Genomic DNA, 16,035 nt, shown 5'->3' with positions numbered 1-16,035 from the left:
TACCTAGATCAGATTCCAGGAAACCCCAAAATGGCTGAAGTTCAAAAGATAGTGCTCATGTGAACTGCCCATATCCTACGTAAAATACTGTCTATGTGATCTCAAATTTTAAAGCAAACACATAATTTTCTTATGGTTTCTTAAACATTCACTTGAACAAAACTGTACAAATCCACATATATGGTACCCTAGGCATAACACCTACATGAACTTCTAGCTTGTTGTCTCTTGAGGTCTCTGGGTGAGACTTGGATCCAACTTGTACAAATGCAAAACAAAAGTCAAACATAAAATAATAATAATAATAATAATAATAGTAATGATGATGATGATGGTGGTGGTCACTAGTCTTGATTTTGACATCATATGAGTGTTTGAAGGAAAAAATTAAGAAAAAAAAAAAGGATTAAAACAGAAGCTGCATTTATTTTGCAATGGATGCTTGAATGTAATCCAGGCATAGATTTTGCTATGAAGTCAATGGGGATAATGATGATTTTGTCTTTACTTGGGATTGGACAAATGTATCTATTGATTACAAATAAAGTTCTTTTATTGTTCTGTTTCTTCAACTCTAATTGTTTAGTTATATCATCATCATCATTTAACGTCCGCTTTCCATGCTAGCATGGGTTGGACGATTTGACTGAGGACTGGTGAAACTGGATGGCAACACCAGGCTCCAATCTAATTTGGCAGAGTTTCTACAGCTGGATGCCCTCCTAACGCCAACCACTCAGAGAGTGTAGTGGGTGCTTTTACGTGTCACCCGCACGAAGGCCAGTCAGGCGGTACTGGCAACGGCCACGCTCAAAATGGTGTCTTTTATGTGCCACCTGCACAAGAGCCAGTCCAGGGGCACTGGCAACGATCTCGCTCAAAAATCCTAGTAAGGATGATGATGATAGTGTGTCATGCTTAAGAGAAAGAAATTGTTGAAAGAAATTTTGTTGCTTAAATACGAATTTTTTACTAGCTCTCTTGCAATTTCTGAAAGAGATTTGAAACCATCACCTGTGTTGCATTACTACTTCCCAACATCCATGCCTACTGGTCCACCAAAGCAGCAATGGTCTTAATGGGAAAATTAAGATACTTAAATCTCTGTTTTGGTCAGGATTTTTCCAATTTCTTTTTTTTAAATGCTTAGCAGTATTTTGCCAGTATTAGCATTCTGCATTCAAATTCCATCAAGGTTGACTTGGTCTTTTATCATTTCAGGATTGATAAATTAAGTACCAGTTGAGTACAGGGTTGATGTGATCAACTATTCCCCTCCCCAACAAATTCCAGGCCTTGTGCCTATGATAAAAAGATTATTATTATTATTGTTACTGAGGCAGTGAACTGGCAGAATTGCTAGCACACCGAGCAAAATGTTTATGTTCTAAGTTCAAATTCTGCTGAGGATAACTTTACCTTTCATCCTTTCAGGGTTGACAAAATAAGTATCAGTTACACACTGGGATCCATGTAATCGATTTACTCCTAGCTCCAAAATTTCAGGCATTGTGCCAATAGCAGAAAGGATTATTATTATTATTATTATTATTATTATTATTATTCATGTCTTGATTCTCGCTGTGCTATTTACAGTTGTTCTTTACTTGAAAGTAGGCAATAACAAATCATCAAAAGTTTCAAGTAGTGCCTTCTCCTGTGACTCAAAGAGACAATACTCTCCTTAGAATGCGGGTTGTACCCAACAATCCTGTCTTCTGGATCACTTTGAACCTGACAGCAGCTCCAATATTCTTAATATGTTTTTCAAAACTCTAGGAAACTGCTCCTAATGCTCCAGTTATCACCAGTATCACCATTACCTTTATCATGTCCTATAACTTTCCTATCTTTTCCTGCAGTGGTTGGTATTTCTCACTCTTTTTTGTTTCCTTACATTTTACCCTCAAATCACCTGATATTGCAACATCTATTATCTTTGCTTTTCTTGCATCTTTATGGATGATCACAATATCTGGCTGTCTCACCTCTATGACTTGATCACACTGTATGTTAAAATCTCCGAGTATTTTGTAGTAATGTTCATTTTCCATTACTCCCTCTGCCTTGTGTTCATACCATTGTTCAGCTCTCTTGAGGTTTGCTTTACCGCACAACAGCCAGTGGACATATCTGGCTACATTGTCGTGTCTCCCTTTGTATTCACGTTGTGCGAGCTTACAGCACTCACTAACAATATGGCTTATATTTTCTCCCTTCTCAGAGCACATCCTGCATTGTGGCGAGTCTTCTTTTATTAATGTGATATTTGGAGTAGTTTGTTTTGAGAGCTTGTTCTTGAGCACTGCACACTAATGCCTCAGTGGGCCCTTTTAAGTCTCCTTTCTGCAATCATTGCCAGGTTCTATTCTAATCACTCTCATCTTTATTCATCAAGAACTGACTGTGCACCTGCTGGGTGAGAGACCTTCACATGTTGTTCCAGCCTCATTCACGCCATTCTCATTTCTATTTTTATTTGACATTTCAGCACTCATGATGAGGGTTGGTAAATTTTAGGTTGCATAACCACCACCATTTTTTTTTCCCATGTCACCATAACTGACAAAATCCCCACTCTAGGATATAGGATTCCTGTAAACCTGGTTTACTTTTTAGAGTTTCCGTCTCTTATAAGGGGTGTTCAAGTGCTATGACTGATTCTGCCTTTTAGGTATATACTATTTTGGTGGCCATTGCCTCGTAAGAGTTCATTAGCCTTTATATAGGTCTTGTTTTTCTACCTGTAGGATATTAAAATAGCAAGAATCATAGACCCTCCTCACAGAGCAAGCTCTGAGGAGCTGCCGGTTTAGTTGCTGACATCCCGACCATAAAGAAAAAAAGGGAGAGAGAGAGAGAGAGAGAGAGAGAGAGAGAGAGAGAGAGAGAGAGAGAAAAGAATAATTGCCTTGCTCCCAGTTTGGATACCGGGAAGAGGAAGTGTGGGTGGGAGGATGTGCCCAGCGGCCTCATGGCAAAGCCGTCTTTTCATTAGGGTAGCTAGGTAGGAATATTTGATAAACAAAAAAAAAGGAAAATAGGGAGAAGAAATTTTTAACTGACTTTCTTTGGCATTGTGCTGCTCGCCTCATGGCAAAGCCATCTTTTCATTAGAGTAGCTAGGTAGGAATTATTATTATTATTATTATTATTATTGAGTGATAGAGCAGTGCATGCCATCAAAGTGACACTGGGGTAAAATATATGAAGCCCATTATATCCATTATGACTCTCCCTTCTGATTAAGGTACACCAGGCACATGCATCACAACCATATGTACATGACATGGTGATCTCATATCAAGATAAACAGCACATGACCTCGCAGGTGGGGCCCAGTTAAAATTTTCTTCAGGTCGAGTAGCCCATCTCGCTCAAAAGGTCCCTGAATATATTATTATAAGGTGGCGAGCTGGCAGAATTGTTAGCATGCCAGGTGAAGTGCTTAGCAGTATTTTGCCTGTATTTGCATTCTGAGTTCAAATGCCTTTCATCCTTTTGGGGTCGATAAATTAAGTACCAGTGAAATTCTGGGGTTGATGTAATTGACTAGTCCCCTCCCCCAAAACTTTAGGTCTTGTGCCTATAATAGAAAGGATTATTATTATTATTGCTGTTGTTGTTGTTGTTATAATTTTTTTTTACTTCCTCTTTACAGAAGAAATACCGAGTAGCTACCAACTATCTGTCATGTACAGATATAAAACAGAGAATATTACATGTATACAAAATGAGCTTATGAAAGAAATTTTTGACGTATATAAGATTTTTGTCTCACGGCTTCATGCGTTTTATGGTAAAGAGTTTAACATCACAGAACCAAAATCATCTTATTCATTACCAGTTTCAACAGAACTGAAAAATAGTTCGGTAAATGTTTTTAGAAGTTTAATTGATTTTTTTTTATAATTTGCCTTGCTTTTATTAAATTATTTATTTATTTATTTATTTCAATTGTAGAACAATTCTCTAAATGTTGATATCTTGAATTGAAAATATTTCCATACTTCCGTCTATGAATAAAAGCTATGAAGCACATAAATCCATAAGTAATAGGAACATGAGCCTTTAATTATAGGCATCCAAAATCTCAGTTTTCACCTTGTCCAGTATCTTGGTTCCTTGTAGATTTCAATCAGTTTCGACAATTTCCCTTGTCTGATTAACCTGTTTATCCAAGAATTAATTAGATAAGTCAATTGCCAGATTAAGTAACAGAGAGAACAACAAAACATTTTCTGTTATTATTACATCAAAAGTTTTGAAATATCTTGTAAAGTATTCATCTGTATAGAAGCATGGTGATGATGATGATGATGGTGGTGGTGGTGGTGCTGCTGGTGACAGCTGTGGTGGTGGCAATGGTAGCAGAGGTGGTAGTTATGCTGTTGCTGCTGAGGATGTTGTTGCTTTTGTTGTTGTTGTCACTGCAGCTACTGCTACCATTACCATTAGCTTTGTCATTGGCATCATTGTCATTGTTGTTCTTACCATTATCATCACTGCTTTTAATAGCCACTTTTTCATGCTGGTACGAGTTGGAAGAGACACTTTGAAACAGTATTCCCTGGCTAGTTGCTCTTTCTAATGCCTATCCTTATTTGTTTTCAAGAAAGGTACTTTATTCTACAGGTATTGTATGTCCATCAACTGAGCTGTATGTTTTGTTTATGGGAGTCATAAACATCATCACTGCTTAAGCAGTGGTAATACAATGACATGTGGAGACACACACACATGCATATATGCACATACCAAAACTGACTTCACCTGTGCTGCTGCCATATAAAAAGCACTCAGTCCAGTCTATGGAGCAGTTGGTATTAGGAAGGGTACCCAGCTGTAAAACAGACACAGTAGCCTGGTGTAGTCTTCTACCAGGCTGGCTCCGGTCGAACAGTCCAACCCATGCCAGCATGGAAGACCGACACTAACTGATGATGATTATATATGCATATACATATTCCCTGGCAATGTCTACACTTTAATGGCGTTGACACTGCTGAATTAAATGATATTGCCCAGGTGTATGTATGTATGTATGTGTGTGTGTGTGTGTGTGTGTGTGTGTGTGTGCGTGTGTGCGTGTGTGTGTGTGTGTGTGTTTCTTCAAATTGATCCTACTTGAGCAATACTGTATTTTGCTTAAGTCTTACAGTTTTCCAGTTGGACATGTAAAGACCAGAGAAATAAAGTGTCTTGCTTGCAAATAAGTAAGGGTTGGCCTCAGGAAAGACATGCAGCTGTGTAATACTACATCAAGATCCATCTCGGCCAGATGACTTTCTCCAACCAATGTAACTCTTCCATGTCCCATATGTTCCAGTAAAGTGATGAGGCAGGAATATCTGACCTGGGTCTTAGTTACACTAATATTTTTCTAGCTGAATTATCTTATCTGCACAAGCCACAACTACAGATGATAGTAGTAGTTTGCTTACTGAGCTGGTTGCTCCTAGCTGTTGACAGTTTGTCGTCTGTTTATCTGCTCACTGTGGAGGCGCAATGGCTCAGTGGTTAGGGCAGCGGACTCGCGGTCATAGGATCGCAGTTTCGATTCCCAGACCGGGAGTTGTGAGTGTTTATTGAGCGAAAACACCTAAAGCTCCACGAGGCTCCGATAGGGGATGGTGCGAACCCTGCTGTATTCTTTCACCACAACTTTCTCTCACTCTTACTTCCTGTTTCTGTTGCGCTTGTAATTCAAAGGGTCAGCCTTGTCACACTGTGTCACGCTGAATATCCCCGAGAACTACGTTAAGGGTACACGTGTCTGTGGAGTGCTCAGCCACTTGCACGTTAATTTCACGTGCAGGCTGTTCCATTGATCGGATCAACTGGAAGCCTCGACGTCGTAAGCGACGGAGTGCCAACAAATCTGCTCACTATTGAATCAATAAGTTCATCTGCGAAAATTGTTCATATCCATAATGCTGCTTCACATGATGCATCTTATGATTTCAACGTACCCTGGCTCAGGTCGTAACATGCAATTTAACCCATTGCTGAGATCGTGACATGTACCACTATTCTGGGCTAGAATAGGCCTAGGAACAGTAGTAGCTAAATGGTGATTCTACACTTCTTAAAATGCTGGAACTCCTGAACAGTTTAAAGTCATTCTCAGGAATTATTGAACCTGAGCAAGAATGGAATTAGATGTAAAAATGATGACAGCAATGGTGGCGGTGATAGTAGTACTAATGGTGGTGGCAGTAGTGGCAATGATGTTAACACCAATCCCTATATCTTTCCTTCTTGAAATCATTATTCATATTATGAATCCCCACAATTCCAGGCCTGTAATGGAATCTCTATGTAGTTGTTTTATCCATTAAAAGTAGCAGCCTCTTCACACTTATATCACATCCTATTGTCTTAAAAATAAGAAGGACACATAAGATAGTATATACTTGGATACATTATGCAGGTTCTGGGCTGGAGCAACTTTGCTCATAGGTCTGTTAAACATTTTGACCATTTTCAGCTCAATGTAGTCAATTTGAAATGGTTGAAGAATGTTTATATTTGCAACTGTGTGAACTCTGTGAAAGATATCCGAGGGATAAGCTGTGGTGATAGATTAAATCTACCATCCAAGAACAGGAACTGGAACTGTCCTTCCAACACACTTTTACACAAGTTTTCTCAACCAAATTTTTATTCACAGAATTTTGGCTGCATGATGGGATGGAATCTGAAACCACTTAGTTGCAAAAGAAATCTGTTAACCACCATTGTTTGGTGATTCTCTGTGAAACCCTTAACTTTAAAAGTCTCCATTATTTGATTCTTCCTCAAGTAGCTACAAGTGATTTGCATCTCACAATGCTGCACTAGAAATCTTTGTCTCCATTAGTTTTGATAAGTCCTTTGTTTCATGTTGTGTGCTTTTGCCAATAATGTCAATGTAGCTGAGTGATCTTTGTCCAATATTATAGTGCTGAAGTGTTCAAAAAATATATTATGCTATATCTCAGTTACTCTTCATTTGATTTCTATTCATTTGACTATCTAATATTTGTCATTTTACCACTATTAAAATCTTCAATATTTAACTTATTATAGTTTGTTGCCCTAATTTTGTATCTCCAAAATTCTGTGTAACAGACTTTTGAAAATAAACTAAATTTAACTTCTTTTATTTGCAGGTTTATGCAACTGTTCGGCTTGAATATACAGGAAATGCTAATCTTTGGAAAAGGATAAAAAGCCACTTTGAATCATTTTTTGCAATGAAATCAGGAACTGACCATTTTAACCCTAAATGTGCACCGAAAAAAGAAATTTTAAACAGCACAGATAGTTTTAAGTGTTCTGGGAATGCAAAGCTTGTTCAAGGAAATATATGTCGTGAGTAGTCATGAGTAGTCTAAGTCGTGAGTAGTTTGTGTGAATACATATCAGTTTTCCCTTGCAATTTGTTTATTTACCTTGGAGAAAGGTATTAGGTTTTTTTCTATGAGTTCCAGCTGTTGTGTTGTTAAAGATCCAAAATACCTGCATAACCCTTTAATATTCAAATTACTCTGTCAAAACAAAGTGTATAGACAAGTGTTACAATTCTTATTTATGCACTTTGCTTTGTATTTATCATAGATTATTTCATATCTTTGATTTTGATGATGTAATTGCTTATTTTTAGAGTGACATTGTAGAGTAAGTGTGAGAGACCAGTTCAAGCAAGTTTGACTATAAAACAGGCCGAATATTTGGGCCAAATAAGGCTGGTTTAAATGCTAAAAAGTTAAGGGGTAACCACTCTGTTCTGTTCTGGCTCTATACTAGGTCCTTGTCCATAACACTTAACAATCAAAAATTCAGTCCAGCAAAGCTGTAAATAAGAAGCAAAAGCACACATCAAATAATTGCTGTATATGATAAGAGCAAGAATTTCATGAACTTGTAACATCATCATCATTTAACGTCCGCTTTCCCTGCTAGCATAGGTTGGTCGATTTGACTGAGGACTGGCGAACCAAATGGTTGCACCAGGCTCCAATCTGATCTGGCAGAGTTTCTACAGCTGGATGCTCTTCCTATTGCTAACCACTCCAAGAGTGTAGTGGGTGCTTTTACGTGCCACCGGCATGAGGGCCAGTCAAGCGACTAAATTTAAGTCCTTCCTTATACATTGAAAAGATAACAGGAAATCATTCCTATGTATCCTTCCCCAAGAGATTCTAATTAACAGGGTTATAAAAAAAATTCAAACTTTTCATAAAACCTTTATCAGAAATTGTCAAAAATAATATTTTGTTTTTCAGTCATCAAAATTTGATGGATTTTCTTTCATTTAATGACTGGCAAGATGACTATTAAAGTTTGCAAACAAATATTTGATCCTCACAAATTGACTACTTAAAGATTTCATTTATTTAACCAGTGTTATTGAATATATTTTGGAGCAGCCAAATAACATTCATTTAGGTTAAACATCCCCTCTTATTAGCATTATTTGGTGAGCTTGCAGAATCATTAGCCTGCTGGACAAAATGTTTAACAGCATTTCTTCTGGCTTCATGTTCTAAGTTCAAATTCTACCAAAGTTGACATTACCTTTCATCCTTTCAGGGCTGATAAAATAAGTACCAGTTGAGCACTGGGGTCAATGTTATCAACTTACCCCCACCACTAAAATTTCAGGCTTTTTGCCTATAGGAGAAAGAATTATTATCATAATTCTCTTATATACAATGCAGCTGGTGGTTTGTCAATCCTTGTATTTCATAGAATGTTGATGATGGGCAAGAGTGACAATGTTGTTATGGAAGACTTGGAGCATTGATGAGAGTCAAATCAACAATCTATTTGGAAGAACTTTCAAATCCAAACTTTAAGGACAACTTCCAGTTATCTTCTTGCTTTGCCATTAAACTACAGATGAGCATTGTCTGTTGGAAGAAACTCCATAAACACAATAGCCCTATTAGCCAGGCATGTCTAAGATGTGTACAAGGTGGCAAAAGTGTCCTGCATGAATTAGTTCCATGTCTGAATATTGCTGACTTGTGGATTTAGGTTGAACAGCTGTTTTCATGTGTAGGACAGATCTAGCTGTCAACTGAATTAATTATAAACACTGTCCTGCTGCTTTCCTTTGCCTAGGAAGGGTAGCCAGTTTTCCTCTGTAGTGGCTATGGTAAAAGAGATTGTATAGTGGATAAGATTAAAAGGATTACTCTTTAACCAAGCCCTGGTAAAGCTCTTAAATTCCACTTTATGAAGAAGGTATCAGTGGACAGGGATGCTCTCTTCCTTCCAGTGGATTTGTTAAAAAGTGAATGAGAGTGGCCAAAATGGACTGTGTAAGTTGGCCTGCACTCTGCATATACCTGCAGGAATGGAGATTACAACTGGGACAGAACACATCTGGTAGTTAGAGTAATACCAGATCATCAGGATTTATTTATTGACCCAAGATGGATGTCTTTCTGTTAGCATGTCCCGTGAAAATGCCTTTTGTATAATTTTATTTTCCATGCTTGATTTTCTTTTGGACTTGATTCATTGTTAACCTCTACCATTTGTAATTTCCCTGTATATGTCATTCTTGTGAGAAGAGGTGGTGGTTATGGTGATGATGATGCTAGTATCATCTATTAACTGATCAATGTTTTCCTTTTTATCCTTGACAAAGTTACCTGTCCTCCGGGAAAATATGGTTTTGATTTCAAAGAATGTCTACCTTGTCCACAAAATACTTACAACTCACAGTATGGTTCAAGTAACTGCACAGCATGCCCTCATGGGACATACAACACTCAAAAGGGCTCTTCAAGTATACAAAACTGCTTTGGTAAGTCTCATTTCAGATTAAAGAACTAATAAGTTCTTATTGGCACCATAAAAATTTATAAACTTTTGAGAGAATGTGATGTAATTCTTTTTTGAAACAGTGGGCCTCAAAGCATGTAAAGCTACAAATAATAGCATGCAAATATTGGGTTGAAAATCTCTTTTGGATAGAATATGTCGAAAGGTGCCCATGTCACATTGGTAGAACACCTGACATGTCTACAGTAGATGTGGGTTTGTATCCCACTGGCAGCCTTGATTCCAGTTTCATGTATCTCAAAAGAGATGTGTAAACTTACATTAGATGTTGTTTATCCCCAGGTTAAATCTGACTCGGTGGACCTAAAAATAAGTCATAAAAAAACAAAATGAAAAAAATCAAATCAAGCAAATTAGCAACATAAAAAAAAACAAAGGCATTCTCAATTGCAACTACATTGTTTTTAGGCTATGTATGAATACATTAAGTTATCCTTTTTTTATTTAATGGATTTGAGGGAGATTTAACTATTATTTATGGCAGTTCAAATGATCCCATTGGGGCTCCCTTATTGACTTGTTGCAGTAAGAAGATGTTTGTTACACTGAACATAATTTGTTGGTCAGTTTTTTTTTTAATAACTTATATGAAAAGCCTCATATAAATAAATGATGGAATTCTAGAAAGATAGTGTGTATTGAGACTGATTCTGTCTGTCATTGTCTTATATATGTCCAGACTGGCTACACAAAGCAATTCCTTTTACTGTTGCAATCAATTCTTTTCATATTTTAGTGAAAAAGTTTCAAATTCTACTCTTCATTTCCATTTTATTTAATCCTTTTCTTCTCAATTGAGAAAAACAGCTTTGTGATAATTTAATGGCATTCAAACTGGTCTTTAGCAGCATTCTGTCTCTTACTCTTTGCGGATTTCATTTCTCTCCTTCACTTTCAAACTATTCTATGCCATATGGTCTCTGCACTTCCAGGTTTCCATTTTTCAAAAATCTGTCTAAACCAGAGTCCATATGGCCCCTGAAGGTCCATATAAGATTTTTGTGGGGTCCCACAACAAAATAGTAAATTTGGGATCCACAATAGTATTTTAAGAGCCCTTGAAAAGATTTTGCTTTAGATGTATGTATTGAAAGAAACAGCTTAGGTTTCTTTCTCTAGCATTTTACATAGTTCACACTACACAAGTTAATGGGTGAAAAAAAAATGGAATTTTGAAAGCAGTTTCTACAAAACTAGTTTTTAAACATTGAATGGTTATAAAGATCCACCAGAATAAAATAATCAAAGGGGTGCATGAAAACCCCTGATCTAAAAGGTCATCATTAGCATGTATTGTACCCTTTTACAGTGCATTGATGACACTACAACAAAAGTTTTTTTACTGATCAAGCATGGATGAAAACATGGCATTAATTTGTTCTGACTTTCTTATAGTGTTTTCTTTGCAGAGATATTGAGGTGGTTTGCCATTGCCTTCTCCCACTGGATGGTCATTTGCTCACAAGGAGCTCATCTGTCCTTCAACAGGTCTTGCTTTTAATCCTTCTGGTTGTCCAGATATCCTCCTCACAAGAGTTGTAAGCTACTTAAGTGTGAGAGCTGGTTCAGTCACCAACAACTTGACTGTGGAACAGGTAGTAGTGGTTTATATGGTACCAGTAATAAGTCTCATCAGCCTGTGATGTGATCCCTGACCTGACTAAATGGTAGCTTTGGTATTATGTCCCAGTTCATTTTGAATGAGTCACTTAGCCATCTAATCTGCCTGTGTTTTATTTCAAGGACAGGCATAGGCGTGGCTGTATGGTTAAAAAGTTGCTTCCCAAACACATGATTTCAGGTTCAGTGCCACTAAGTAGCACCATGGACAAATGTCTTTCCTGATAGCTTTGGGCCAAGTAAAACCTTGTGAATGGTTCTGGTAGTTGGAAACTGAAAGAAGTCCATTTTGTGTGTGTGTGTATGAAAGAGAGAGAGAGAGAGAGAGAGAGAGAGAGAGAGAGACTGTTTGTGTCTCCTTGCCATGACAGTGAATGATTGCAGTAAATGAATGTCATTAATTTCCATTATCCTGAAAATGCATGTCTAGCCATGGGGAAGACCAAATGTGACAGATTTTCTTCCTGTACAAAACAATAAAACTTTAAAATTATCATATTTTAATAATTTGTTTCTTTTTTTTATCAAATGTTTTCACAGATGGTTGTCCAGAAGGGAGTATATCAGCAACTGGTCATATTCCATGCAAACTATGTGATAAAAATACTTATTATTTTAACAAAACATTTTGTGAACCATGTCCACCAGCGAAATTTACTCTGCTTAAAGGCTCCACCAATGTGACACAATGTACCGGTGAGCATCTTTATTTATGGTTTGACATTTGTCAGTTTAATGTTCCTTATAGCAAAGTAACATTTCAGATTCTGCCTAAATCTTTCAAATTCATAGCCAGAAATCTTATCTTATTTTTACATAATACATTTGTTTATTTTTCCCTGCTTGTAGCTTTTCCTCTGATCTCACACCTGGTTTTATTTATTTTATATTTTATCTCACCCACTACACTGTTTTCTTTATATTTATTTTGTTTACACTACCCTCTCATCTGTATCACATTCTGTCCCATACTTGCACAGTTCCACCAATCCCTAGTTAGTCACCTGCATCCAATACCACTAACATCCCCCTCTATGCCCATCTCCCCACACATATCTTCCTGTACAAGCACAGAATATCTCACCTCTTCCTCCCTTCCTAACTCCCCACAGAACTGCATCTCAGCCTTATCCCTAACCCAAACCTTTTCTTTTCTCTTTTTTTCTTCCACTCTCTTTTTCTTCTTTGCTCTTGTCTACCAAATTTCCTTCATTTTGTTTTTCTGATGAAGGACTAATGTCTGAAATGTCAAAGACCCTTTCCCTTTCCTTTCAAACATTAGACTAACAACACCTTTGTAAAAACTTGTCTCTGTAATGTTTTATTCTTGCTTTTGCTCATTCATTATATATCTTTAACTCTTAGGCGGTCTTGTTCTTTCAATTTTTTCATTATTATGTATATATGATTCTATCATTTTGTTTTTTAATTGTTTGAATTCTCACTAAAAGAAAAGGACCTGATTTCTAAAAGAGAAATGAAGCTCTAATGATAAAATCTGAATACAGCAATGATATGTGTTGTATACTGAATAACAGAAAAGGTTTCTCATATTTTACCAATCCATTTACAGACTGTACTTGTAAAGTGCATGTTAGCTGATCATTTTCTTCCCCTCAAAATCAGATCTTTTTCAGATTGTCATTTAGGTAATTACTAACATAATCAAGTGCACCAATAATTATTGGCATAAATATATGTATACATATGCAAGTATACATACAGACATGCATATATGTATATATGCATAGATATGCAAGTATACATATATACATATATGTAAGTCTATATGTATATGTATATGTATATATGTATGTATGCAAGTACACATACATGCATGTGTGTTTTTAAATTGAATGAGGGGGATGGGATAAACTACCTGCATCAGCTTGCTATAAAAGCAGGTAGTAATTTTACCTTGTATTTATTCCCGGTGCAAGTTTTGAAGAGTGCAGTTCAATTTTAACAGTTATTTTTTCAAATCTGTAATGGAAGTGACAAAGGAGCATATTCAGTATATTTTACTTTATGAGTCAATAAAGGCAACAATGTAATGGAAAGTGCAAGGAATATTAATGCAGTATATGGGGATCAGAGAATAAGCATAAGCCAGTGTCAATGGTAGTTCTAGAAATTCCAAGTCAGAAACTACAGCCTAGAAGATGAGCCTCATCCTGGAAGATCTGTAGAGCTTGACAAGGATGTCCTGCAAACCCTGGCAGAACAAAATCCCAATGTAACTGTTGAGGAACTAGCAGATAAGCTTGGATTTTGTCATACAAACGTTCATTGACACCTGCGTGCCATTGGAAAAGTCAGCAAATTGGGTCAATGGGTTCCTCAAACTTTCTGAGTCTAATCACACGCAGAGAGTGAATGTGTGCTCTTCTTTGCTGTCACATCTCACGAACGAATCTTTTTTGGACCAAATAGTGACTGGTGATGAGAAATGGGTTCTCTACAAAAATGTCAAGCACCAAAGACAGTGGGTAGGGAGAGGAGAAACATTGGCACTCCAGGCTAAAGAAGGTCTTCACCCATGTAAGGTGTTGTTATCTGTTTGGTTGGATATAAAATATTTAGTCCACTTTGAACTTTTAAATCCAAACCAGCACTTGAAGAAAAACGACCAACTTTGGTTTCAAGACAAAAGGTGTTCTTCCATCAAGATAATACTTAGCCACATACAGTGAGGATGGGATTCCAAAGGATGGAGCAATTTGAATGGGAAACGATGCCCACCTACTATATTCACCTGACATTGTCCCATCTGATTATCATTTATTTCGTAGTCTTCAAAATCATTTGGATGGGAAAAATATGAATTCTGTACATGAGATCAGAACAGTACTGAAGGAGTATTTTCATCACAGACAAGTGATTTCTGCAAGAGGGGCCTTGCAAGTCTACCAGATAAATGGAAGAGCATTGTAGAAAAATGAAAGAGAGTATAATTAAACCTTGGGAGAGGCATTATGCCGGTAATAAACACACGCACTGGTTCAGTCCTTTATTAATTTATATAGTTTTTTGTTAAATTATTTCATTGCACTCTTGCAATCTCTTCAGTAACTTGCATTGTGTGCAAATATAGTCCTGGTGCCAACTGCAAAGCCAGAAATGTGGACTACAAAATAAGCTGTATGGATGGTGAGTGTAAAAACAGAAACACGACATACATAGGTGAAATGGCAAGAAGTTTGGCTGAGCGTGTAAACGAATGTTGGAAGGACTATAATAATCAAAACCAAATCTCGGTGCTCTACCAGCATGCCAAAGAACAACATGGTGGTGTACTGGACAGAATTAGCATAGAAATCCTGTCTAGACACCCCGGTGACGCATCGTTGCGACAAATACAGGAGTCGGTCCTCATAACTGAAAAGCAACCAATTTTGAACACCAAATACACGTAGATGAGGGCCTTATAATTGCCCATGGTTGCATGTGTTGTTCACACATATGATGCGGAATATGAACGTAAATAAATTTAAATTAAAAAATAAATAAATACAATAAAATAAATTTAAAAAATAAAAAAAAATTTAAAAATGTCTCTATCTGATCTGATATAAACGAAATTGTTACAAACACACATATGGATGCACATTCTTACATACTTACATATAAGCACGAACACATAAGTGCGTGCACACATGAGCGTGCACACATACGAGCTTGCACACACTCACATGCTCATACCAAACAGTTTCGAAACAACGCCAGATCATACATTCAAAATAAATGGAAGTGGAGAGACAAGTTACTGAAGAGATTGCAAGAGTGCAATGAAATAATTTAACAAAAAACTATATAAATTAATAAAGGACTGAACCAGTGCATGTGTTTATTACCGGCATAATGCCTCTCCCAAGGTTTAATTGTATTCTTTCAACTCACGTATCCACATCAAGAATCTTGCACACGAAATACACATACGAAAGAGAGTATATTTTAGATTTAAAAACAACTTTGTTTATCTTAATTTTGAAAAATAAAAGAAGTATAAAAAAATCACATTTATAGGATGACCCACTATATATATATATATATATATATATCAGAAGTATAAGGAAAGGAAAAACTGTAGGTATAGACGATCTTTAATTCATAACCCAGATTAGTACAGAACCAATATACATTCTATAAATTGTTTCCGAGTCTAATTATTTCTAAAGACAAAAATTTGATTTGATTTGTTCATTCCCGTCTGGGCTATGAAAGCTCTTTGTATATTTTTGTTGGTCATAATTATTCATACCACTATGTAATTCTAGATGAAGAATCTAATTTTTATTTCAAGAAGAGATTTTCATCTTTGTCTTTGGAATTAATTAGACTCCAAAACAATTTGTAAGATGCATATTGGTTCTGTACCAACCTGGATTATGAATTAAAGGTCGTTTACACCTACAATTTTTCCTTTCCTTATACTTCATTTATTATCTTTGCAAATACTGAATATATATTTTTTATATATATTCCTTACTTGGACTGTACCAGCAGACTTCGATGTTTGACATCTCTTTGAAAGATTTCAGTCCTCACCTCTTTTATATATATATATATATATAT

The 16,035-nt window shown here is 36.5% G+C and overlaps 1 protein-coding gene across 3 annotated transcripts in view; it reads left to right on the top strand.

Annotated features, from left to right (window-relative positions):
* The window catches only part of LOC106881248 (uncharacterized), a 276,422-nt gene that overhangs the window by 154,107 nt on the left and 106,280 nt on the right, over nucleotides 1-16,035 (top strand). For all 3 annotated transcript variants that reach the window (XR_008264114.1, XM_052967796.1, XM_052967797.1), the window contains exons 24-27: nucleotides 3,662-3,873; nucleotides 7,155-7,356; nucleotides 9,644-9,802; nucleotides 12,001-12,156. Coding sequence is in view for 2 of the 3 variants with exons in the window: in XM_052967796.1 (XP_052823756.1) it covers nucleotides 3,662-3,873; nucleotides 7,155-7,356; nucleotides 9,644-9,802; nucleotides 12,001-12,156 (729 nt within the window). In the remaining variant the exon portion in view is untranslated. The remainder of the gene's footprint in view (nucleotides 1-3,661; nucleotides 3,874-7,154; nucleotides 7,357-9,643; nucleotides 9,803-12,000; nucleotides 12,157-16,035) is intronic.

This window comes from Octopus bimaculoides, chromosome 5 (assembly GCF_001194135.2).
Source record: "Octopus bimaculoides isolate UCB-OBI-ISO-001 chromosome 5, ASM119413v2, whole genome shotgun sequence".
In the NCBI taxonomy this organism is placed as follows: domain Eukaryota; kingdom Metazoa; phylum Mollusca; class Cephalopoda; order Octopoda; family Octopodidae; genus Octopus; species Octopus bimaculoides.
The sequence above is the reverse complement of the archived record's forward strand: the minus strand, read 5'-3'. Positions and strand labels throughout refer to the sequence as shown.